Source organism: Aedes aegypti, chromosome 1 (assembly GCF_002204515.2).
Source record: "Aedes aegypti strain LVP_AGWG chromosome 1, AaegL5.0 Primary Assembly, whole genome shotgun sequence".
NCBI classification, from domain to species: domain Eukaryota; kingdom Metazoa; phylum Arthropoda; class Insecta; order Diptera; family Culicidae; genus Aedes; species Aedes aegypti.
In genome coordinates this window covers 285,069,016-285,095,969 of record NC_035107.1, presented here as the reverse complement: position 1 = coordinate 285,095,969, position 26,954 = coordinate 285,069,016, and the positions used below count along the sequence as shown (strand labels likewise).

Below are 26,954 nucleotides of genomic sequence, written 5' to 3'. Positions count from 1 at the left end.
TGTTTTCGTGCCCGATGCTTTCCTCGCCCATTGTTGTCTAACAGAAAAAAGCAAATACCCGCCAACAACAGTCAAAAGCTTTTATGAAACACCACCACCCGAGCACAATAATGATACTCTCGAAGCCGGATTGCGCAGTGTGTACTCGTGATTTATGGCTTTCCTTCTTGCATCAGGGAAAAGCTCGCCGATATTTTCGCCGTCAGTTTTTCTTCGTCCGACTTCTTTCCTTCTTCCGCGGCGGAAGAACGTCGAGCAAAGAAAATCGCATCTTTTCAAAAGCCGATAAGTGTGGCAATGCTGCTGTGCCGGGCAAAATTTGTCACCCGGAAATTGAGCTTCCCTGTGGTCAACGGGGCGAAATCGATTTTGGGGTTTCGTTTTTCGTCCTTGCGAGTCGATTCTGTTGCTATTTTGCCTGCCCGCCAGCAATTTTGGAAGCTTGACTAGTTATTTAAAAGTTACGGCGATACAATATCTTATACTTCATGTAGTCGAATCAAGAGCCTGGAAATCAGTTTTCCTGATGTCCTTCGTTTCCTGGAGTAAACCCCGATTTTGATGGCTGGTCGTAAAACGATTTGATTGGACTTTCATTCCTCATAAAATGTGAATAGGGGAACTATGTATAAAATACGCCGTCGGGACTAAACGCGCCTCCGCAATTTGTCCACATGGTGTTGTAGTTAAATCCTTCATACGATGTATCTGTCAATTTAAGGACATATCTCCATGAGTACCAAAATGGCCTCTAATATGACACCTTACTTCCCCCTTCACTTTCCGCTCCCTCCTCCCACGCTTCTCACAGTGTTTTCGAGAGCGATCACAAAAATGACTATTTGAAGTTACTAACCTTATTGTAGAGGGGTGGTTTCTTAACTGAAAGCATTCCATAATGTGTTTTTCATAAATTACCGGTTTTTGAATGCAAACACGTAGTTATTGCTGTGGTTTGTGTTAAAAAATACCACGCTCTACCGAATCACTTCTTCTTCACGCACCGAGATATTGATTGCGGGCTTTTCGGTGCCCGTTCTCAAAACTCACTTTTAATCGCATTTCTACTCACCGTAGCACTTCAAAAATCTAATGCAATACTTGAAACACTTTGATTTTTCGGGCACAATGCTCCTGGGAGCAATAAATCACTTATATTCGTCAATTTGTGCTCGAAAACAGCACCGGAACGCGAATTCACTTAGCCAACATTGTTTATGAATCGGATGCGCCGCTCTCACTGATTGGAAGTGATGTCAGTTTTTATGTTTGGAACTAAAACTTTTTGGATATTCATACACTTGCTACAACCACGTATTTTACAATTTCGTAACACTCAAAAGGTGAACAATGCCACAAGTGTTGCAAAACATTTTTATGCGTGAGAAAAACAATGTACGACGCAATTCAACAGCAAAAATAAATATAAGATATTATACAGTACAATTGACTGTAGAATTCAAATGCATACTGATGGCAACTTTCTCCGTCCGTGAGAAGCGAGAGAAGAGAGGAAAAAACTGCCAAAAAAGTAAACAACACACGCATGGTGTGAAAAATGCTTATAATTTTGGTCAAAAAACATGTTATCACTACCAAATGAAATAAATTATGATTTTGAGCTTTTATGAAGTTGTTGATGAATTCATACCGACAATAATACTTTTGTATGAAACGTGTGCTAGTAATTCTGCCTACATAATTCTGTGGGTGGAGGTATACATGGAACGTGTTGATTTACTTTTGGCCGACGCGCATAACATTGTGCTCCGCCTTGTTGGGTGGCTCGAGAGGGTGCTTTAGCGGGTGGCTCGAGTGGGTGGCAACATTATGTTTACTTGCTCAATGAACTTTCACCTTAATCGCCTCTCATAGAAAAAAACATTTCCAAATTTCCACATAAAAAGTAAACAATTCAAAAACGATTTTGGTAGCCTTAAAAGTGAATGGCGTGGAGCATACCTATAGGGCTCTGCACAAAAATGTACCTCTCCCTTTCACTCTTTCATGAAATTTGTAAACAACAAGGCCAGTAAAAGTCAAAATCCCATACAAAATCAAAGCAGTGCAGAGGCCTATTTTGTATACCTTATTGTTAATACCGTCTAAAATAGCAAATTGTCTCAAACGGTTAAAAAATTGCACGATGCAACTATCAATGTTTGAGTTGTTTAACTGCAGGTCAACCCGACTCAGGTGTTCATATATTCAAATTTCATGGATAGGCTTGACAAGTTCAAGCTGCTCCGAAAACGGGTTCAAAATGCAAAAATTGCACCGGCGTGAGCAGTGCGCTTTCTCTCCCAAGCACTACTTTACAGCTTTTGTAGCTTTTTATTTTAGCACGCACTAAGCACAATATCAAAATCCGAACATTTTGAATGTCCTCATGAGAATATTCTATCAAAATGTTCTAACGTCCATCAATTTCACGATTACGATCGGATTTTCGTTCAACATTTTACAGAGCCTCCTCCGGCCCGTAGTGTCCTGTACGGTGACAAGTGTGACCCTTCTGAAGAGTGTAGCTTTACCGGAGGTATATGTGATCCGGAAGAGCACGTGTGTCGCTGCGAACCCGATCTACCGGCTACCAACCGCGTCGACAAGTGTGGGAAAGGTAAGTAGAGTGCTGTACGATGGAACTCATTCCGGTGGAACCGTATTGATGAGGTACTTATGGTAACACATCTTGCCAAAAGATTTCCCATCAGATCTTCTTTTATGACCAAATCTGACACACTTTATCGGAATTATCGAAAATAAACTTCCTTTATTTAATTGGAAAATTGTCCTTTCTGATACGCTTTTTTCCATCACATGGAATGAGTTCCATTGGTTCCACTCTGCACACGCATCAGAAGTCTTTCTCACGTGTTTCCGTCCACAACTATTTGCAGCGGTGTCACTCAACGAGGAATGCCTTTTCCACGAACAATGCGAAATGACGCACAGCCGCCTGGGATGCAAAGAGGGGCGCTGTCACTGTCTGTACGAGTGGGAACCGATTCTCATGACGAACGGCTCGGTGGAATGTATCGGTAAGATATAATAATAGCTTTCGGCGGGGAATTTAATGGCAGAGTGTCTAATTATTAGCGAATTGTTTTCAAAAGGGTAGAATCACCGGTTTTGGCTAGCCTAAGATCAAATATATATTTTTCAAATAAACGGAAAGCCCAATATAAATGAAAGCTTTCAATCCATATTATATACCCATGAAAAATGTTAAAACTGAGCTTAAATCTTATTTCGGACAATCGCGCTATAAATAGAAGTTTAACCACCTGGCAGTTGTTCGATTAAATACCACTAGAACTAAATGAGCGAAGTTCTCCGACATCTCTGTTGCACAAAACACGAAAATGTGTATACACTGGGATTCCGTTTTAGGAAACAAAGTCATTATTTTCAGTTTAAAACCTCTATAATTAACTCAAAAAAAAAAAAAAAAATTATTTTCAGTTGCCAAAAACGGAACCGTGCTAAAATTGGAAATTGCAATAGAAGATTTTTTTTTGTATGACATTTGTTCCAGTGTTTCAACATTGGATATTCTATGTAACTCATTCTGGCAACACTGTTGTATGGTTGACACGCAATCTTTAGCTTCCCGCGTGTTAAATTCAGTTTAATTGTGTATAAACTTAAATTAATTCTTGATTTTTGTGGATTGTAAAGTGATAACGTTGTTGTGCAAGCTAAATGGTGTTGTGGTTGTGGCTACTATTTGAATACTACTGAAAAAAAAACAGATTGTTATGCCCATTAGTGATCTTGATAAAAGGGTCTATTGTTTTTTTGTGTGATTCATTCTGAACGCGCTCCTGCTTGTTGTTGCTGCTGTTGTTATGCTGTCGATGCTGTATTGGAACGAAAAAAATTGTTGGTGAAAATATAACGAATTGAGTAGAAGTTAATTGTTAGTACACCTATAGATACACTTTGCTAGTGTCGTCGATTCTTTCAAAGGTTTATCGCGCTATTCTTTGCCGCCCAAACGGCCACTTGACAAGCGAAAACATTTGTAAGTTATCTGATTGATGCTCATTGTGGTCTCGCTCCCTAGACAAAAAAAGCTTGTATTTGTGATACTTCTTGCCGCCCAAACGGCTACTTGACGAGCAAAGTGCTTTGGTCCTGGTTGAGCGGTTTAGTCTGGTAGGCTGGAAAACAAACTTCAACGTTCGTTTTACAGACTAGCCGTGGATACTAGAGTTCATGTTCAGCATTGGTTGTCGTTATTGTTTTGGTTATTATTCGCGCCCAAAAAAACCGTAGGACTTTTTATTAAATGTTTGTATCTGGCAACACCTATCTGTCGTTATTCTAGTACTTCACCCCATTGAACCAAATAGCTTGTGTGTTTCAATTTTGTTCTGATTTTACGTTTTAGTATTAGTTCGTGTTGCTCCTCATATAGATTGTTTATTTACATTCCTCTTTGTTGATATTTTTTGCTTCAGCTTGCTTTTTCATCTAAACTTTGCATAATGGATACAGATGACGTTTATATCTGCAATATTTGTTCGAAAAAAGATACGGATAGCTCCAAATTTTTAACGTGTATGTACTGTTTAACGAGTTCTCATTTTTAATGTAAAAACATTGTTGGAAATGCTGTGCGTCTTATGAGGGATACCGAATATTTTTGTTCATCTTATTGTTCTGCTATTTATCAACGAATCGTAACTATGCAAAATACTAATCACTCCTTGATGTCTTCGTTTGCTGCTGAAATGAAAGCAACTGTTTCAGCATCTATTGCTAAGGAAATGCTGTCGGTTAAAGCAGACGTTAAACAAATCACAACTTCAATCGAAAAATCCCAAAAATTTTTATCTGCTAAATTTGATGAGATTGTCACCGATTTTAAGGATCTAAAGCTAGAAAATGAAAAGTTGAAGGAGGAAATAGACCATTTGAAAAAATCTCAGCATCAGTTACAGGGTATGGTACATAAGTTAGAAGCTAATGTGGATAGGTCTGACAGAGCATCCTTGGTTAACAAAGCTGTTGTGTGGGGTATTCCTACTGTTCCTGGTGAAAATGTACTGCAGTTAGTGGAAAAAATACTTTTGTACTTAGGACTCAGAGAGCCCTCTGAACTTGTAGCATCTGCTGAGCGTATTTTTGTCAACACCAAAGCTAGTAACGAGCTGGTTCCTATTAGAATTGTATTCCATGATAGTGAATCAAAAGAGGCAGTGTTCAATAAGAAAAAACAGTTTGGAAAGTTACTTTCAACAGCCATCGATAAAACGTTCAATATTAATGGGAAACCGATGAACGTAACATTACGAGATGAGTTGTCTCCTCTCTCTTTGGAGCTTTTGAAAGAGCTTAGAGAGCACCAGGAAATGCTGAATGTTAAGTACGTTTGGGCTGGTAGGGGCGGAGTTGTGTTGGTTAAGAAAGATGTTGGCAGTAAACCAGAGATTATTAAAACCAGAGAAGATCTTAGTCGTATTATAAATCACTTCTTGCTGTCTACTCACGGGCCTGATGACGTTAATGCTTCTGGGCATCCTCCGTCACCTAAGCGTAGAAAAAATGTACAGTAAAATAATTTCACGAATAATTTCGATTAATGGTATAAATACCTAAATGTTTAAAATGGATACCTTACCTAATATGATTGTAAATAAGTATTATAATAGTTTAAATGCTTTTAATCAAAATTGTGGGATGAACAACAACTGTTTGAATGTGATCCAGTGGAATGTAAGAGGAATGAATAATTTTGAGAAATTTGATGAATTGATTTATTTTGTGAATGAGTGTAAAATAGATATTGATGTCATAATTGTCGGTGAAACGTGGTTGAAAAAGGAGAATATTTGTGTTTATAACATTCCTGATTACCGTGCTTTTTTCTCATGCCGTGATAGTTCGTCTGGTGGGTTAGCTGTTTTTATAAGAACATCTTTAGAATATAAATTGATAGGCAACAAAACTATTGATTACTTGTACTACGTGCACTTAGAAATCAAATTTCGTGGCAACTTTCTCAATGTTGTCGGTGTTTATCGTCCACCATCATTTGATTACAATGAATTTCAAAATATTTTAGAAGGCTGGTTATCAACCTCCACGTCGTCTAAACCATTTTTTCTTTTTGGCGATGTAAACGTTCCAATCAACATGCAAAACAACAACATAGTAATTCGTTATAAAAAATTATTAGAACTTAAAATAAAAATGGTAGATCACGAGAAACTGCGAACCCAATTTTCAATCTTGGTAAATAATCTTCAAATCACTGACGAAGTTGATGCTACTTTGTACACTCTTGTCACAAGTTATAATTCATTATTGCTTGAGTGTACTAAAACCGTAACTAAAATTGTCAAAATTAAAGGAGTACATTGCCCATGGATGACTTATGGCCTCTGGCGATTGATACAAATAAAAAATAATTATCTTGAAAAACACAAATCAATCCCAATGATAAACGTAATACTGAAATGCTGGCTCATGTTTCTAAAAAAGTTAAAAATGCGAAAATACGATGCAAAAGAGTATATTACGAAAACATTTTGAAAAGTTCTAGTCATGTCAATGTGTGGAAAACCCTCAATCAAATATTTGGCCGTTCTAAAGAGACCGATCAAATAAAGTTACTTAAAGATGGACGGTTATTAGATTCAGAGTATGATGTTGTCAAAGTATTCAATTATGATTATGATTATGACAATTATGATTTTTTAAAAAACTGTAAAACATGTTAGCAACACTATATTTCTCAGACCAACAACCACGAACGAAGTTCGTATTTTGATAAGCCAGCTTGATGGGAGAAAAGGCAAAGGTCATGACAACTTTCCAGCAGATTTGTTGAAAGCTAACATAGAGCCATTCTCAGTAATCTTGGCTAAGCTCTTCAATAAAATGATAACAACTGGATCTTATCCCAATATTCTAAAAATCACAAAAGTTACACCTGTATTCAAATCTGGAGACAAACAGGATCCCTCTAACTATCGCCCAATTTCTACTTTGTCAGTCCTGAACAAAATTTTGGAGCAACTTCTAACATGCCGGCTTGTAAGTTTTTTGTGTGCCAACAATGTATTTTATAAATTTCAATACGGCTTTCGGGAAGGTTGTGGAACTACTACTGCAATTATTGAGCTTATTGATGAGTTGATCAGTCAAATAGATCAAAAAAACATTGTTGGAGGTCTTTTCATTGATTTGAAAAAAGCTTTTGACACAATAAACCACGAAATTCATCTGAAAAAACTCGACAGATGTGGTATAAGAGGAATCGCAAACAATCTTATAAGAAGTTATCTTTCAAATAGGAAGCAATTTGTTGTAATAAATGGCGTTCGTAGTAGTTTACGCCCAATTGATATTGGAGTGCCCCAAGGGAGTAACATTGGTCCTCTATTGTTTTTAGTTTTTATTAATGATTTGGGTAACTTAAGACTTCGAGGAATTCCAAGACTTTTTGCGGATGACACTGCATTGTTTTACCCGCAGGCCAATGTTCAACTAATTGTCAACGATATTGAAAAGGATCTTGAGAGTCTCAAAGAATACTTCAACGGCAATCGTCTTTCGTTAAATCTGGCAAAGACAAAGTATATGGTTTTTCATTCTTCCCGTAAATCAATACCGCAACATCCTAACCCATGCGTCAGAAATGTTCATCTTGAAAAAGTTTCATCTTTCAAATATTTAGGTTTGCATTTAGATCCTTGCCTTTCGTGGGATTGCCACATAAGAAATGTATCAGGTAAAATGGCGTCGTTATGTGGACTAGTGAAAAGAGTACGTTCTTTTGTGCACAAAGATGTACTAATGCAATTTTATTATGCTTGTATCCATTCAATTCTTCAGTATCTCATTATTGTCTGGGGTCATGCGGCAAAATCGAAAATTAGATTACAGGTTTTGCAGAACAGATGCTTGAAAGTCATTTTTAATTTATCTCCATTCTTGCCAACATTTTCGCTCTACAGTAATTTGAATCACAAAGTCATCCCCGTACTTGGATTGCGCGATTGCCAAACAATTATGTATGTACACAATACTTTGAACAACCGCAGTTTCCATCACAACATTTCTTTTCCATATAGATTAAATATCCATAATACTAGACATGCATTTGAGCTTTCGAGAAGCAGAGCATACACAAATCTGGGGCTAGAACGTATCACCAGTTACGGCCCTTTAAAGTTTAATTCACTTCCAAAGGATTTAAAAAACATATTTAACAACATTCATTTTAAAAGCAAGCTCTAGCAACATTTACTGAGGAATGTAAATGATTACTTACTGTAACGTGTCAACCATTTAATAATGTAAGGTTTTTTTGGCGCATGCTAGTTTTTACCTGCATCTTTTCTTACTCGTAGTTATTTACTTTTTTTGAATCTATGACAAAAGGTCGAAAGACAAAAGGTCGAAAGACAAAAGGTCGAAAGGACAAAAGGTCGAAAGACAAAAGGTCGAAGAACAAAAAAGAAGGGACAAAAGGTCGAAAATCTTTTTTCAAAGAAGGAAAAATTTCCCTCCATGTAAATCGTTTTCGACCTTTTGTCCTTTCGACCTTTTGTCTTTCGACCTTTTGTCCATAAACCGTCTGTGCATCCTTTCAAAGGAACAATTTTGCACTGGGATTTTACACTGTTTGTATATGTTATTCAAACCTCCGCGTATTAGTTTAAAATTGTTTTATACAAGTAAGTGTCCACTACCAGGGGGCTCTCTGTGTGAGCTCTTTGGTGTGGGGGTCAGTGGTGGGTCTTAAAAAAAAACTCATTGGTACTATTTATACCATGGAGGAAGCATTCTCAAACATTTTATTTTGAATTCTCTGCAGACCTTTCTTCCTGGTATTACAACAGCTAGTCCATATTGGTAATGAATACAACATGGCTGGCCTGAAAATTTGTTTGGAGATCAAAAGCTTGTTCTTAAGACAAAGTTTAGATTTTCTGTAAATAAATGAATACAGACATTTTATATATTTGTGACATTTGGCTTGAATGCCCTCAATATGAGTTTTGAAAGTTAAATTTTTATCTAGCATGAGCGCTAGATACTTAACTTCATCTGACCAATTAATTGGAACCCCTCTCATTGTGACAACATGTCTACTTGAAGGTTTCAAATTAAGAGCTTTTGGTTTATGTGGGAATATTATTAGTTGAGTTCTGGAAGCATTAGGAGAAATCTTCCATTTTTGCAAGTATGAAGAAAAAATATCCAAACTTTTATGCAATCGACTACAGATGACACGCAGGCTTCGTCCTTTGGCGGAGAGGCCTGTGTCATTCGCAAACAAGGATTTTTGACATCCCTGAGGTAACTCAGGTAAGTCAGATGTGAAAATATTGTATAATACTGGTCCCAAAATGCTGCCTTGAGGAACACCAGCTCTTATAGGAAGTCTTTCAGACCTGGAGTTCTAACTTTGAATTATTCTCACAATGTATGTTGGAAAATCAAAGTTTTTTTTTAATTTTACGATTAAACCTTCATGCCAAACACTGCCGAATACTTTTTCTATGTCTAGAAGAGCAAGACCAGAAGAATAGCCTTCAGATTTGTTAGAACGAATCAAATTCATTTCACGTAAAAGTTGATGAGTGGTCGAATGTCCATGTCGGAATCCGAACTGTCCATTGGCAAACATTTAATTTTCATTTATGTGCACCATCGTTCTGTTAAAAATGAGTTTATTGATGGAGGAAAGCAAACTGATTGGACGATAGCCAAAAGCTTCTGCAGAATATTTGTCTGGTTTTTAAATAGGAACAACTTTGTAATTTTTGTCAGGAGCCAAAATTGAAACCCTTTTTTAATTTCAAGACTGTCATTTTGACGTTGTTACATTATCGTTTTGGAACCAAATGGCCAGACTTCTGAACGGTTAATTTCGAAGCAGATTTCCGTAGTTGATACGAAAGCTCCTTGACGATACGAAAGCCAGTGCTACAAATATTCTTTTTAAGCGAATCTTGTGAACAAATTCATATATCAAGACTCAAATTTAGTTGTTTCTTACACGCTTTATTCGTTTAGTGCAATTGAGGGTGTTATCACTTTCAAAATTCAGGTTTATATTCAAAACAGGCGATATTTTTAGAGGAGTTCTGTTTGATCTTTTGACCTTGACGCTTGCTCCTGGGCAGTGCGTCAAGAAAGCCCTAGCAGCCGTCAGTTTTTTTTCCCTTTTCGGGTCGTGCGCCAGTTTTTTCTGAGTGCTTTTATATAGCCGAGCAAACGAGTGAAGCTGAGAGTGGATTGTGGCTGCTCTGTCAAGGATAACTGATCAATTGGTGAGCTCGTTTCATGCTACTATTTCTAATCTATGACTGCACATTTAATCGTTACAATGGTGGGACGTAAATATGAATTTTCAACAAACTATGAATGGTTCGTCACTATGAGTGTCGACACAAACACTGATTCATGAATTATTTCTGTTTAACATTTTTTTTTATTTTCAGAACACCCCTTTTTACCTCTATTTTTGTAATTAAAAAAAAACCTTGAATGGTTCGACACTACAAGTGTAGACTTGTGAAAGGTTCACTTTATTCAACAAACTTTGGATGGTTCGCCACTGTAAGTGTCGGCATGAGAATAAGAGTGTTCTATGATGTTCCAACCAATCGAGTTTTTTGTTTCTTTTCAAATAAGTAAAATATAATAACACATGCTTTAAAATATAATAACAAATAAGTAAAATATAATAACACAAGCTATAGAAATTTGTTGTAGATATTTGTTCAACAAACTTTGAATGGTTCGTCACCTCAAGTGTCGGCAAAATTTTCCTCTACATAGAAATTGTTCATATCAAATGAAAATATTATATTTACATATAAGCATTTATATATCTCACAAATCATTATTTATCATGGTCTAATCGCTTATCAAAGTGAATTCTGTGACCCAACGATCCTTCCCATTAATAAACATCCCTCCCAGTAACCTTTGTGGAGATGCAGAGGAAAACACGGTCTCCAAATAGCAAAGGTTACACACTAATGTTCCTTCCCCCGATCCCACCTGACTGCAAGGACGTGGCCGGCGCCGTTATTGACCCTGTATAAATAGAGGCACTGAATTATGCACATTGAAGTAGATTATGGCCAATCCCAGCCGAACTTCTAGTTGATTCTTTGTGCATTTTCACTGTCTTCGGTCAATCATGGAATAGCAACCATTGATATGTGTAGTCAGTCTAAGCTAAGCTAAGCTAAAACAGGCGATATTTTTAGAGAAAATTGACATAATATCAATTGTTTTGCTCTAAATTCAGCTTTTTTTTTTACTATTGTAAGATCACAAGAACACTTAACATCAAATATAAACAGATTTGAAACAAAAAGATTTTGTGAAAAATTTCCAAACTCTTGATGAAAAATCTAATTTATGAACTAGCAACACGGCCGGGCTAGAAACAAAGTGCTCTGTTGCAATCCAACTCAACGATGTGAAAGTAGGCCTTTGCCAAAACAACCAATGAAAGGTGGTCTTTTTTGACAGGCAATTGGTTTCATTTTTGTACTTTGACCTGACACGTCTTGTCTTAGGTATATGCTAAAACTTAAGGTGAAGATGAATCGAAGCCAAACCTAAAATTTTTGAGAGCACGAATCTGGAGAACTAGACATCCGTTTGACCTGAAACGATCATTAGCTGATGGTGACCAATCAATTAAGTTTTCAGCTCAAACGGATGATCAGTTCTCCAGATTTGTGCTCTTGAAAATTTGAGTTTTGGCTTCGATTCATCTTCACCTTAAGGGTGGTCGTTTCGGTTTTCTCAAATTGGTGAACCCCTCGTACGTCAGCTAGCTTTCCCTTGGAACACATAGCAAACTTAGTGGCAGCGTGTAGAGGAAGGATATAGCATTCATTTGGTCGGTGTTCAGACAGACCGGACTAGAGGATATTATGACGTTTCAAAGATACGTTAAGAACTCTGTCAATTCGGAATTTTTCGATGTTGTTTTGATACAGATATATCATCAAATAGATAAGTTCCATTATCACAGCAAATAATGCAAATATTTTCATATTTCGAATGCTGGGAGTTCATTTTACTGAAACCATTGACATACACTTTGTTCAGCCTGTCTGATCACCGACCATTTGAATTTTGTTAGAAAAATTGTTCATTCACCATTAGCGCACCGCTCGTTTTGAATTATGATATCACCATCAGAAAGCTGAGAAAAAAACTGAGTAAGATAGGCTACTAAACTAGGTTATGGTATTTACCCAATGACATCAACGATTTTCTTAATCATGTTTTACGATTTTGACGTATATGGCGAGTGTTATCAATATAAACATAATTTTTCGTACATCAAAGTTACAAGTTTTCAATTGTTGTTGTTTTATTCGTATCAAGTAATGAATATGAGTATTATTTGGAGTGAAACAATCTGTCGGCCATCTTGGGTTTTGACGCCATCTTATTTTTGAGTAGTAGAATGAGTTTTTCACATTGTTAACACTCAACATGTTGAATGTCGAGGCTACCACTAAAAGCAAGTTACGAATACTCCTCTTCTTATTCTTCTTTTTTCACGTTACGTTCCTACTGAAACCGAGCCTGCTACTCGGCTTAGTTATAAAAACAGGTTAATAAATAGGAATTTTCATTTTTAATGCGTTTTTTGATAACAGAATAATATTTAACATATCTTTAAATTTAGGAATAAGGAATAAATAAATTTAATAAATGAAGACCGTTTAAAATCATTGATTTAAGTAGGTAAACAATGTTAGATGTCAATGGTATAGAACAGTGATGCCTAACATGCGGCTCGAAAGCCGTATGAGTATCCCAAGATCCAAAACTGTTGCCCATAATTTCTTACAATACGCAAATAAGCTTGTTATCACTTCAATGTGTAATCAGTTTTAATTGTGTATAAGAAGTTGAACTTGTGTCTAATAAGTTTACTATATGAATTTGACAGAAACTCGCAGGATCCCGCTATGAAACCCCTAGAGGCCAAGAAGAATCTTCAACTGTTCGTTAAGAATTCACAGAAACCCGCATGAAATTCACAGCATCATGTTTAGAAGTCAGAAATTATACCCAAGAGCATGCAAGGAATATGGAAAACATCGCTTAAAATTTAGGATTCAGCTGCTATATTGTTGAAAATTCTTAAGTCTTCGATGTAAATTCTCAAATGTTTATAAGTGCTTCCCAAACCATCACTAGCAAAATTTCAAAATCTGCTTGAAATCTATTGAAAATCCTTGAGTTTGTGCCAGAAATACTGAAAATACAACTAAAAATCCACAGTATTTCGTTAGAAATTAACAGGACGCTGTACAAATCTTAGGAGTTTACAAGGAATATACGTAATTATACGTTCTCAGCATCCCACAAGAAACTCCCAATGTCCGTTAGGAAAAACAGGAATTCCCTGAAAATTCTCAGAAGTCCACAATAAGAACATAGAGTCCCGTTAGGAACCTCCTGAATCCGCTTAGAAAACCCCTTGACACAGCTATGGATCACCAGGATCTTGTATCCTTTATTAGAATCTATACTCTAGTCTGAGGAATACAGGTATAGAATGTTGGATCATTCCCTAAAAAACGTAACGTCATACAAATGCTCTATGGGTTATTTATTTCTTTAGATATTATCAAAACAATACATTATACGTTGACACTTTTGAAATTTACTTGAATATCGACGAAAATTGAGCTCTGAAGTGCGGTAGGCGTAAAGTTTTTCAAATTACTAAAACTAAATACACAATGATATTAATCAAAATTTTCAAATTTTAATGGTATTCGATAATTTTGCCAAAAATGAATCCATTTTGTTGCCGAAATCTGGGGGATGGAGCATGCTAAAAACGGAGCATGTCAAAAACGGAATCTCACTGTATTCTGAATGATGCCAACTGTGCTGTTTCAAATGTTTTAACATAGAGCAGCATCTTCCCTGCATTGTGATTTCCCAAATTTTTAGCCAAATTGATACCTTGCTCGAAGTGTCCGGTGATAATAATCTCTCTGATTGGATTATCGATGATTGATGTTAAATGATTCTACGGTTTTGTTACTTTATAGAAGAATTATGAACAATGAAGACTGAGTGTTTTTCCTTTGAAATTGCGAACTACAACTACAACATCATGACTGCCAAAACTAATGGTGGGCTACTTAGACTTAATTCATAGGTAACAGATCTTTTAAAGAAATTTCAACCCGGAAAGGTTTTATTCAGATGGCAGTCATTTACCCTGGAGTGAAAAACTATTCCAGTAAAAAAATGTTTAAGTAACTTCGCGTAAATTAACTTGTTGCTTGAATTTTAAAATTCATTTTTTCCAAGAAGTTTTAAACAAACAGTTTCCTCACGGAATATCAATGGAAGGTTCCAGATTTTTTTTTGTTGAATCTTATACCGAGATATTTTGCTTGATGTTTCTTTGGAAATTTATTTATGTTTTCATTCAAATACCTTTCATCAAAACCCTCAAGAATTTTTTTTTTTTTCAAGATACACCATTAACCCCTCTACTGGTAGCTTCATTTTTTACCGCAGAATAAATATTCAAATCGCGATAACTTTTTTGTTTCTCGATATTTTTGCACCATTTTTTCACAAGATCTCAAAAAACTCTTCTTGTTTAAGTGTCAATGTTAATCATTGGTGTTCTGGTTTTGGAGCTATTCCGATGTTCCTTGGGGACCGACATTTTCCATATAAAATATCTTTGGCGGCCATTTTGTTTTTGGTAAATTCATCAAAAAAATATAATGTGTACTATACAACACCAGGTAACAAGGAGCTACTCTGAAAAAATGCTACAAATCGGTTATTGGAGATTTCTCCAATCGTAATTTACGATATGAGGTTTTTTAGAGTTTTCAAGATCTTCGTTTGTCCAGGGGGTACCAGAAACATTAATGGTCATTACTCAAAGACGACTGCACCAAATTGCGTAATTTTTTCACAACCTACTCGCATTACTGTATTATTCCGAGGGGTGAATATCCGAATACATTAAAAATTATGTAGCCTGAGATATTAATGTGGGTTATGGCTGCGGGTCGGTCCCCCAAGGAATTTTGGAACATCTCCGGAGAGATGACCAACTATCCATATCAACACATATTCTAAAACTTGAGCAATTTTTTGAGAACTTGTGAAAGAATAGTGCAAGAATATCGAGAAACAAAAAAGTTATCGGGATTTGTATATTTTTTTTAGCGGTAAAATATGAAGCTCTCGGTAGAGGGGTCAATTCGTCTATCTACGGGTTCAATGGTAATACTGCTTCAAATTCCTAAATTATACAAGAAATATTTACTCTGATTAAAAAATGAAGATTACATGCCATGTGAACTTCATATATGTGATGTAAACATGGTACCATGTTAATTAAAAGTTTCAAATTATGTAAATTTGTGTTATATATCACGTAATCCCAAAGACTGCTGCTGGTCTACATGACATTTCCTTGAAGTTTACATGAATCATCATGTAAATATCCATTACACACCAATTATGTATATTAGACTGATGCAAGTTTTGAAAATTTTGCTCCCCTATGCTTAAACGGTGTATATTATGATAAAAACCATTCTCCCAAACTTTGAAGTAATTTGGAAGAAATTTGGTTGTGCACACGCCATTTGAAGTTTATATGGAAATTACTTTGAAAAAAAAGCAGTCCTCTAACTGCTCGAAATAATAATCTATGGAAAAGTGAACAAACTCTTCTCATGTAAAATCATTCCCAGGGCGTAAGGATAATTTGTTATTATTGATAACAAAGTCTAATCCATGCTGAGATGATCATGCACTTACTTTCAGAGCAACACTGTTTTTTTTTGCTGTAGAACATAGTAGCCTGGATTACTTTGATCCATTCTACCCACCAGAAGCACCAATGCACAGTGGTTCAGGAATCAGTTTTACACGGAAAGATGCATTTTGAGCTTTAGAATGAAACATTAGACATTAGAAAACGGTCTTCTACAAAGTTGTTTGTATTAGTTAAGCCCTTTGTTTGGTGTTATTGAAAATTAGGGTGGACCACATTTTCATAGAAATTGTTTAACTAACTTTCTTAGTTGTGGAAATTATATTATACATGCTTCAGCAAAGTTGTAGACCATTCAATTTCAAGCAACTTTGCCAAAAAAGTTTTTCTTTATCTCTTAAATTGACCAATTTAGAGCTTTTTTCCTACGGTGACATAGGGTGGTTCGAACAAAACTGGTTTTCTGGCTCTAGAGTTTTCAATTCAAATCATCAAAGAAGTGTATGAAACACTTTTAGTGCTTTGAAAAATGCGTAATTTGGTGAGTGAAGAAACTCGCTATCTCCTTCCGTTTGGGAGTTATTGTTGTTTTTCTCTCAAAAACATGCCTACTTTGATTGTGAATATCTCTGATTGGGGCAAACTTTAAAAAAAAATTTTGACGGCATTCAAAAGACAAAATAAAATATTAAAAAATTACAGATGTATTATTTTTGTAACGCTAATAAAATGCCCTAAAAACAAATTATTTCTAAAAATGTAAGCTTTCAAACTGTGTCATTTAAAACAAGGGTGGTTCATAATATCACACAAATCATATAAAGAACTTTTTTATTTGCAAAAATACTGGTATATACTCTTTGGCAAAGCGGTAAAACTTGAAATTTTGACCAATTTTGCCAAAAATAGCTTAAAATTTGACCAATCTAGAGCATTTTTTCCTAATCATAGCAGGGTGATCCAACAAAAATAAATTTTTCAACTCTAGTTTTTTTTTAAATATTAGTTTCTCGTCAAAGTCATCTATGAACGACTTTTCGAACTAAACAAAACGCAAATTTTCATGCAAAAATATTGATGATATCAATTTTAGTTCAAAATTTATTGAAGTTTTTGCGATTAAAACTATTTGTTTTTCAAGAAATTTTATTAGAGTTACAAAAATAACACATCTGTAATTTTTTGATATAGTATACAGTAATTTGTCTTTTGAATGCCGTCAAAAGATATTTTTTATGTCTGCCCCAATCTGAGATATTCTCAATCAAAGTGAGCATGTTTTTTAGAAAATCAACAATAACTCCCAAACGGAAGGAGATAGCGAGTTTCTTCACTCACCAAATTACGCATTTTTTAAAGCTTTAAAGGTGTTTCATAGACTACTTTGATGAGAAATATGAATTGAAAACTCTAGAGCCAGAAAACCAGTTTTGTTCGGAAAACCCTATGTCACCGTAGGAAAATAGCTCTAAATCGGTCAATTTAAGAGATACAGAAAAACTTTTTTTTAGCTCGCAATTGAATGGTCTACAACATTGCTGAAGTATGTATAATATAATTTCTACAAATAAGAAAGTTAGTTAAACAATTTCTATGAAAATGTGGTCCACCCTAATTTTCAATAACACCAAACAAAGGACCTTACTAATGAGAGACAATTTACACCGTATTCAGCCAAAGGCTGCACAGACTGAACAATCACTAACATTAGGCAACGGACAACACATAACACCCAGTGGCCAAGGGATGAATTTTTCGTTTGACGAAAAGTTTCCACCGACCGGAGTGGGAATCGAACCTACACCCCGTGACACAATACGCCTAAACGATTGATGCCGCTAACCGCACGGCCACGAAGCCCACAATACAAACAACTTTGTAGAATACCGTTTTTGTCTAATGTTTCATTCTAAAGCTCAAAATGCATCTTTCCGCGGAAAACTGATTGGACCATAGTGCACTGTTGCCTGCCGGGCAGTTAGTTCAGCATGCAAAATGCATACCCAGTATATAAAACTATCCTCAGAAGAATCACTCGGGCTATTTTAAGAAAAAAAAAATCGCTTTTAAATACTTGAATGCATCTATGGTGAGTTTTTCGAAAGAATCGTTGGGAGAAATCCAAGTCAAGCATGGAAAAAGCAAAGTATCTATTGACACATATATTGAGATGTTCGGTAATCCAATCCGCATGGATAATAAATTAATTAACTCATTACGCGTGGTAAAGATGGATACATTATGGGTGAAATTTTGAAAAAAAATCCACGTGCTCAGCTGGGATTCGAACCCAGAGCTCTTGTATGCTTGTCGAGCGCTTTTACCAACTAAGCTACCGAGCCACTCGATGACCCTATAACTCAGAAGGTTAGAAGTTTCGAATTTAAATCCCCACAAATCACGCATATCCTTCCCACAACCCATATCTTAGATTCTCCAGATTGTGCACAAGCCATTTTGTCCATCAGACTTTATCTTGGTTTCATGAAGTTCTATTTTTTTAAATTTACTATGAGCATGTACTGCAACCATAATTTTCCATTATCAGGGTGGCTCTGAACATCTTTTGAAAAAGAGAGGCTTATGTGAACCCAAAATCATCTTTCTGCTTATTTATTCGACACTTCATAGCTTCGCAAAACGGAATAAATCAGTCAAAATTATCACTGAAAAAATAACTTTCAATCAAACGATTCAACACTTCATTTCAAAAACTTTTTACAATTTGTCATTCTCAGCACTTCACACATCACCACGTTGGCATGTGTCGCTATTGTAGAGTGAAATGGGAAAAGTAATGACCACCTTTCCCTACTCCCTGCCCCTAAAAGGACAGGGGCCAGGAGGGCTATCATTGACCTGATGTTAACACGTAGCACTTCCCAACAGCAGTCGCACAGAGGTCCAGTTTCCTGAAAAGCTGGCAAAAATCTTCTAGGACTAAGGAATTGATTAGAGAAGTAACCTCTTGTCTAAGATAGTCTAAACATTTGAATTTCGAAAAAATAGAGAGCCTCAAACGAAGAACAGCATTCTTATTGAAATTGTGTTCTGTGAAAGCTGGAATATGACAACTCTTCTTCTTCTTAGCATTACGTCCCCACTGGGACAGAGCCTGCTTCTCAGCTTAGTTTTCTTATGAGCACTTCCACAGTTATTAACTGAGAGCTTTCTTTGCCAAAGTTGACATTTTCGCATTCGTATATCGTGTGGCAAGTACGATGGCACTCTAAGCCCAGGGAAGTCAAGGAAATTTCCATTACGAAAAGATCCTGGACCGACCTGGAATCGAACCCAGACACCTTCAGCATGGCTTTGCTTTGTAGCCGCGGAATCTAACCACTCGGCTAAAGAAGACCCAATATGGCAACTATGCCCAACATAGGGTCTACATCTCCAAAAAATATTACACAACACTCGAAACTTGTAAGATATGAGGTTTAGGAATGCCTAATATTGCCATGATTTTTCACATCTGAACCGCTGTAACTCGGTTCAGTTTCGAAAGTATGATTCACCGCACCGCCGCACATAGTGCTCTTTTATGTGTCTATCATTTTTATGCCACTCCAGGAAGAATAATGCTTCTCGACGCCGCCATCGCCACTGCCAGTTGTGCCATTAAATGTAGTGAAAATTCATAATTGCTATGTTTTGCACCATTTTTTTTCCGATGGCCAATGTGGAGCCGGCGCGCCGCCGACACAATGCCATGGCAGAAGGCAGAAAGAGAATCGATTTCCTTCCGGTGAAAAAAATAAAATTGAGCCCGAATTATTTACGATGACAGTGGATCGTTTAACGATGACCAGAAAAAAGTAAATCATGAAATGTGGGTGGCGCCTTCAATGTATTGATAGCTGAAATCGTTGTCGATGATCAACTGGGGTTTGATTTAATAATAATTTAAATCAAAATATTTTCATTTTACCACTTTACTGTTAGCTGAGAAATGTTTGAAAATTTTGGCGAACAGAGTGTGTTGGCACAGGTGATGGGATTTCGGACCATCCGTTTAGCAAAACTCGGATTTTGTGGTAGAGTTCGCTTTTAGCTGAAATTTCATTTTAATCCATTAGATTTGAGTTCACATTTGGAAAGGTTTAGTTCACTAATTTTAAGCTAATGTTGCATGATTAGTTGTAAGTCGTAAGTTGGTTAGTGTACATATTTGCATGATTGTTTGTCTTACATTTTCAGTCCTTTTCGTGTACTAAGTCCTGTCCTGTCCAACAAACTAACAATTTATAATTCACTTTTCGTATTTTCGTCCAACTAGCGTGTGTGATTGCTGTGTTGTCTCAAATGGTACTGAGTGTGATATGTGTGGTTTGCAGAGTCAGTTTCTCTCGTTGGACGGCCGGTCACTCAGCCGTTGCTGGCGCTCGCCCCGCAGCTAATAATTCGGACGACTGGGTGCCGTCCTGAACATTCCCCGACCCGTATTGGTCCGTGTCCTCACGAGCAGTATCCGCCACTTCTAGGACGGCTAACTTGGCTACTGGACGGCGTAGAACGCCGGTTGCAGTCTGGACATTTGCGCTGCGACATCTCCCATCTCGTCCAGGGAACACACGAAGAACTCGTCACCTGATCCATCCATTCCGCAGTCGGTCTTCTACAATCATAACCAGGTCACCGGCCGAGACTGGTTTGCTCTCAACAAACCATTTGGTTCGCTTAGTGATGGTGGGCAGGTATTCCTTCACCCAGCGAACCCAGAATTGGTCCAGTAGACGTTGGTACAACGCCCAGCTGGATCGCAAGGCCAACTTACCATCCGAAAGTTGACTTGGTGGTTGATTCGCCCCACTAGTGCTCAGCAGCAGAAAACAGTTTGGCGTAAGCGCCTCGTGCTCTGCCGTTTCTAGCGGCATGTAGGTCAACGGCCTTGAATTTACCACAGACTCTGCTTCAACAAGAAGAGTCACCAAAGTTTCTTCGTTTGGCTTACGTTCGGCAGACACCGCAGCCAAAGCACACTTTACCGAACGAACCATACGTTCCCAAGCCCCCCCCATATGTGGCGAAGCTGGTGGGTTGAAGCGCCATTGGGTGATGGTATTTGTGAACGTGGAAGCCAGATCACTGTTGATGCCCCTTATCTGCTCTCGCAATTCACCGCTGACTCCGACAAAGTTTGTCCCTCAATCGCTATAGATCTCAGAAGGTGCCCCCCTCCGTGCTATGAAGCGTCGTATAGCCATCTTGCAGCATTCCGTAGATAGGCTGGACACTAGCTCCAGATGGATTGCCCTGATGGTTAAACGAGTGAAGAGGGCAACCCAGCGCTTCACTTCGTGTCGACCCTGGATGATCAGAAGGGGACCGGAGTAATCCAACCCTACGAAACTGAACGGCTTGACATAAGGAGTCACCCGTGCTTCCGGTAGTGGTGCCATTCTTGGAACGGATGGAGTTGCCTTGTAAACCCGGCACCAAGAACAAATCTTCCGAGACTTCCGAAAAGCTGCTCTCATCTCCGACAAATGGAATCTCTGTCGCATTTCGTTCACCGCTGTCTCTCCATTGCAATGGTTGTACCGCCGATGGTAGCTGTCGACGATCAGTTGAGTAACGTAGTGGCTTTTGGGTAGCACTACTGGGTATTTAAAATCATAGAGCGCTTCAGAGAAACTGGAGATCCTGCTGTCCATTCGAACTACGCCTCGTTCATCCAGAAAAGGAGTTATCTTGTAGAGTTTACTTGTTTTCTGTGCTTGGAGGGTCGTATAAGAAGCTCGGTCCTCGAAACCAACGGTGGTTGCTGTTGATCTGGAGCCCATCTTTCCACTTCGTCGCATCATCTGCAACGTTCAATCGCGAAGGTACGTAGTGCCATTCGTCCACCTTCGTTGTGTCCAAGATTTCAGACACTCGACACGCCACAAACTGCCGGTATTTCCGTTGGTCGGACTGCAGCCAGGAGAGAACAGTGGTTGAATCACTCCAGAAAAATCGACGGACGATAACTAGAGTGTGGTTTTTCGCTACTGACTTTGCTAATCTGATTCCCAGTAGTGCTGCCTGCAACTCAAGACGAGGAACTGAAAGAGGTTTGAGTGGGGCCACCTTCGTCTTCGATGAAACCAGCACACAGCGCACTTGAGATCTGTCCACAATTCGGAAGAACGCAGACGCCACGTACGCCTCTCCTCGCTAGCATCGACGAATATGTGCAGCTCAAGAGATTCGAAGCTTTCCGGATGGTATCCCGGAAAATAACACCTCGGAATGCGAATTGCATCCAATTGTCCCAATAATTTGATCCACCGACGCCATTCACTGAACAGATCTGAAGTGATTTTCTCATCCCAATTGATACTGGCTCTCCACACATTTTGGATAAGGATTTTCCCGTGAACTACTATGAGCGACACCAGTCCGAGGGGATCGAAGATGCTCATCACCACCTGCAGTAGCTGCCTTTTCGTTGGTATAACATCTCCGTGAAAAAGTGGCATCAGTTCGTCGCGGAAATATCCGTTGAAGACTAATTCATCTGAACTGGGAAACCAACTCATCCCAAGAACGCGTTCCGAGGTCGAAGCAGAATGGGTTTTGAAGCTTTTCTGTTGTTCTTCTGCGGAATCCCCGACCCGTGAGAGGACTTCCTTGGAACTGGACATCCAGTTCCGTATATGGAACCCGGCCTTGGCGTGTACCATTTTGACTTGCAGTGCAAGATCTATTGCCTCCTCGATGGTGTCGAGACTATCCAAATAGTCGTCCACATAGTGATTGTGGACGATAGCGGCAGCTGCTTCGGGGTACTCGGCCTCGAAATCTTTGGCGTTCTGATTTTTGATGAACTGTGCTGAGGAGGGTGAGCAAGTTGCACCAAATGTAACAACGTCCATGACGTACGTATCGGGCTCCTTGGTGGTATCGCTTCTAAAAAGGAAACGTTGAGCCTGCTTATCTTCGGGCCTGATCTGGAGCTGGTGAAACATTTCCCGTATATCACCACTGATCGCAACTTGGCGTTGTCGATATCGGGAGAGGACCGACGGAAGGGAGGTCAGAAGATCCGGTCCGGGTAACAGAGCAGAGTTAAGAGACTGGCCCCGTACTGCCGCTGCGGCGTCCCATACAAGCCGTACCTTCCCGGGTTTCTTGGGTTGCACAACTATCCCCAATGGCAAGTACCATACCCTCTTAGGATCAGAGTTGCGGATCTCATCTTGTGTGATCTTATGAGCATAGCCCTTTTTCTCGTATTCGAGTATCTGCTGTTTGAGATTCTCGAAAAGCTCAGGTTTGCGCAACAAACGTCGTTCTAAAGACCTCAGACGATTTTCTGCCATGGGTTTGCTGTCTGGAAAATGGATGTGATCATATTTCCAGAGCAGTCCGGTCTGGAATCGTCCAGAAGGTAGGCGAACAGTCGTTTCTTCGAGGATTTTTCTTGATCGCACCTCATCGGAACTTTCCAGGAGAGGAACGACAGAAACTCCAACATTTTCCACCGAAAAAAACTCCTTCACCAGGGCATGGAGCTCGTCGTCGGGACTACGTCGTTCCTCAAACAGATGGTAGTGAAAACGTTCTATTGAAGAAGTTTCCCCAGGGATTTCGCCGTATATAGTCCACCCAAGTCTAGTTTTCGTTGCCGCTGGTTGACCGATTTTTCCTTCCCGGATCTTTAGAGGAATTTTCAGATGCGTGTTGTCCACACCAATGAGAACGGTTGGCATGGCGTTGCTGTATCCTTCAATGGGCAGGCCACGGAGGTACGGAAACTGTTCCGACAACTGATCAAAGGGTAGAGTTTGATTTGGGAGGCATAACTTCTCTACTGTGTGGGCTGCCTTCAACACATGCCGTTTGGACGTTCCTCGACCAGAAATTTCAAGTCGAATCAACTGTGACTTGTCTTCAGTCCGTTCTATGTCACTTGTCCATTGCAGGCAAAGCGGATAAATCTCTCCTTTAACTCCCAACTCGCGGGCTACCCGAGCTTCAATCAGCGTGGAAGAAGACCCTTCGTCCAGAAACGCAAAGGTGTGGACAGACCTTCCGTTTCCAAATAGCGTTACCGGTATTATACGGAAAAGCGTTGTCATCTTGCGTTGATTGTGGATATTGAGCGTTTCTGTTGGCTTGGTTGGCTTCGAAGACTTCGTTGGCTCTGGCTTCCCTGGATGCAACAGCTTATGGTGTCGTTCTTCACAACCGTCCATACCGCATAACGACGCCTTACAAGGGAACTTTCCATGCGCAATCAAGCACCTCCGACAAAGATAAAGCTCTTGAACGCGCTTCCAACGATCTTCTAAGCTGCACTTCTTGAAAGCGTCGCACTCTCGTACCTTGTGGCCCGGTTTTTCGCAAATGAGACACGGCTTTGGCTGATTCTGTTTGCTCTCGTAGGTACCAGCTTGTTGTCGTCTTCCAACGTTTTCCGGCGGGGTGCCAGACGAATGTGCGTTGACAAAGAGTCTCTCCTTACCCTTTCGTTTATCCGATTGGAAGCGAGTTTCTTCGGAAGGTTGAAAGGGAGCAACATCGCTCGCAGCTACCACTAGTTGTGCCATGTAATCACCGAAAGTTCCAAGGTCGACTGTAGCACACTTTTGTTTGAAGAGCGCCCAATCAAGCTTAATATTTGCTGGCAGTTTGTTCACTAGCTCCTGAAGCAAAGCTGGATTGGAGAAATGAGCTTGCTGACCCGCTGCACGAAGATGGCCACAAAGGTTTTGGCATGCAAGGCCAAAGGATACCAACGTTTCCAACTTGTCCGGCTTCGGAGACGGAGTTGCGCGAACCTTGTGCAGAAGTGAGTTGATAATTAAATCCGGCCGTCCATAAAGAGTCTGCAGAGTTGTAACTATCAATGGGACCGACGATGGCTCTAGAAGCAAGCTCCTTACTGCTTCGAGTGCGTTACCTTTAAGACTCCGCTGCAAACGCATCAAATTTTCCCCATTGGAGAAACCGCACAATTGTGTCGTGTTCTGGTAGCAACTTGCAAACAACGGCCACTCGACAGGATCGCCCGAAAAGATTGGAAGTTCCTTGCTAACGATGTGCCTGGCAGCGAGTTGTTGAGATGTCGGAGCACTAATCCACGGTTCAGTTGCTGGTACGAGGGCAGAAGTTGAGTCGGAAGGCAGAATCGGAATCGTGTGACCACTATTTACGGCGATTGAAGACACTATTGGGGTCGGATTACTCGGAACTGTTCGTACATTGGGCAATATTGGCAGACCGGAAGAGGAAGCAACTGGATGATCAGCGAAGTGCACGGAGGGGGCAGTAACGGGGCGGACATAGGGGGTGCTTTTATACATTGGGTGAAACGTTGATGCATCGCTCCGAAGAGCTTGGGGGGGCTTGTATGGTTCGGTTACGCCGAAGGGAGTGTGTTCAATTAATGAAGAAAGCTTTGATACTTTGAACGTTGCATTCGAATGCAATGCATTTGTTCTATTTTGTGGTATAATATAATCAGAGCATAATTGACTCACCGTGGTAACTGCTGCTGGTGCATACTGTTTAGTGGTAAGTGCTTCGAGGCCGGACGACTGGTCGTGCTGAGAGACAGTTGGATCCAAGATTACCTGGCACGGTTGTGGACCACCTGTCGTCGCTGGTATTGTAGCGATATTCTCCTGCTGCGACGAACTTGTTCCATGGAGATTGGCAACCGGGTGGTTACCACTAACAGGTTGGCTTGACGACGATGGACCCACTTGCTGTGTATACGGCTTTGACGGACATAGCTGTACGCCAAGGAATTTCCGCTGAATCTCCTGCAAGTCCACAGCGAATTGCCCTTTTGGTAGCGGTTGATGTGCGACAGGTACGTCCCAAGTTAGGCTCCAGTCCAATGGATCCTGCGCGTGGTACTCCGGTTCAGCTGGTTGCCCACAATTTGCTTCAGAAGTCGCGCCTTGGGCCAGTGGCAGGCTTGGATTGAGCCCGAAGGTAAGCTCTGCTTGTTGTCCGGATTTCGGCGTTGAAGCCGCAGCGAATGTTGTTGTAGCCGATGGTTTCTGCTTGTGAACGGTACCGGTGCGTAATTCCGTGCCAGCGGGAATGCCACTGCATCCGATGCCAGAGCCTGAATTTACGACGGGTTCGTTCTGAAGCCACTGTTCCACTAATTGGATACTGGACATCGAGCGACGGCTTCTCAAGCTGCCTTCTTCCTCCTCCTCTAGCTGGGCCTGCATCAGGTCGTATTTTTTCGCCAGATACTCCTTCTCACGCGAAACCTTCTCCTCGGCTGCCTTTTCTTGCAGGATCCTCTCGTCTTCCAGCCGCTTCAGATCCAGGAGAATTCTCGCACGAGCAGTCGAACTTGACGATCTCCTCGAAAGCGACCGTGCCGTTGGGGGATTCTTCTCCATACACCGAACGCACACAACGCAGCTTCCACCTATGGAACGTCTAGATGAAGCACATGCGAGATGAATTGGTCGCAAACAATCACTGCACTGCAGCATCTCTTCGTCGGGTTCAACTGGCCGACCGCATACACAAGTAAATGAGGCCGCCGCCATTGCGAACTGCTGCACCCGCGTGGCGAAGATTGCGTTGATCGCAGCTAATTGTTGCTTTCACAGATGAAAATCTAAAAGATTTTGTTGGCACAGGTGATGGGATTTCGGACCATCCGTTTAGCAAAACTCGGATTTTGTGGTAGAGTTCGCTTTTAGCTGAAATTTCATTTTAATCCATTAGATTTAAGTTCACATTTGGTAAGTTTAGTTCACTAATTTTAAGCTAATGTTGCATGATTAGTTGTAAGTCGTAAGTTGGTTAGTGTACATATTTGCATGATTGTTTGTCTTACATTTTTTTTAAAAGACAATTTACACCGTCTTCAGCCAAAGGCTGCACAGACTGAACATTACTAACATTAGACAACGGACACATGGAACGACCAGTGGACCAGTGAAGAATTTTTCGTTTGACGAAAAGTTTTCTCCGACTGGGGCGGGAATCGAACCCACACTCCGTAGCGCAATACGCCTAAACGACTGACGCCGCTAACCGCACGGCTACGAAGCCTTTTCGTGTACTAAGTCCTGTCCTGTCCAACAAACTAACAATTTATAATTCACTTCTCGTATTTTCGTCCAACTAGCGTGTGTGATTGCTGTGTTGTCTCAAATGGTACTGAGTGTGATATGTGTGGTTTGCAGAGTCAGTTTCTCTCGTTGGACGGCCG

At 39.7% G+C, this 26,954-nt stretch overlaps 1 protein-coding gene across 3 annotated transcripts in view; it reads left to right on the top strand.

Moving 5' to 3' along the window:
* The window catches only part of LOC5575947, a 547,305-nt gene that overhangs the window by 116,111 nt on the left and 404,240 nt on the right, over positions 1-26,954 (top strand). For all 3 annotated transcript variants that reach the window (XM_021838036.1, XM_021838035.1, XM_021838034.1), the window contains exons 3-4: positions 2,468-2,620; positions 2,901-3,041. In XM_021838036.1, coding sequence (XP_021693728.1) covers positions 2,468-2,620; positions 2,901-3,041 — 294 coding nt within the window. The remainder of the gene's footprint in view (positions 1-2,467; positions 2,621-2,900; positions 3,042-26,954) is intronic.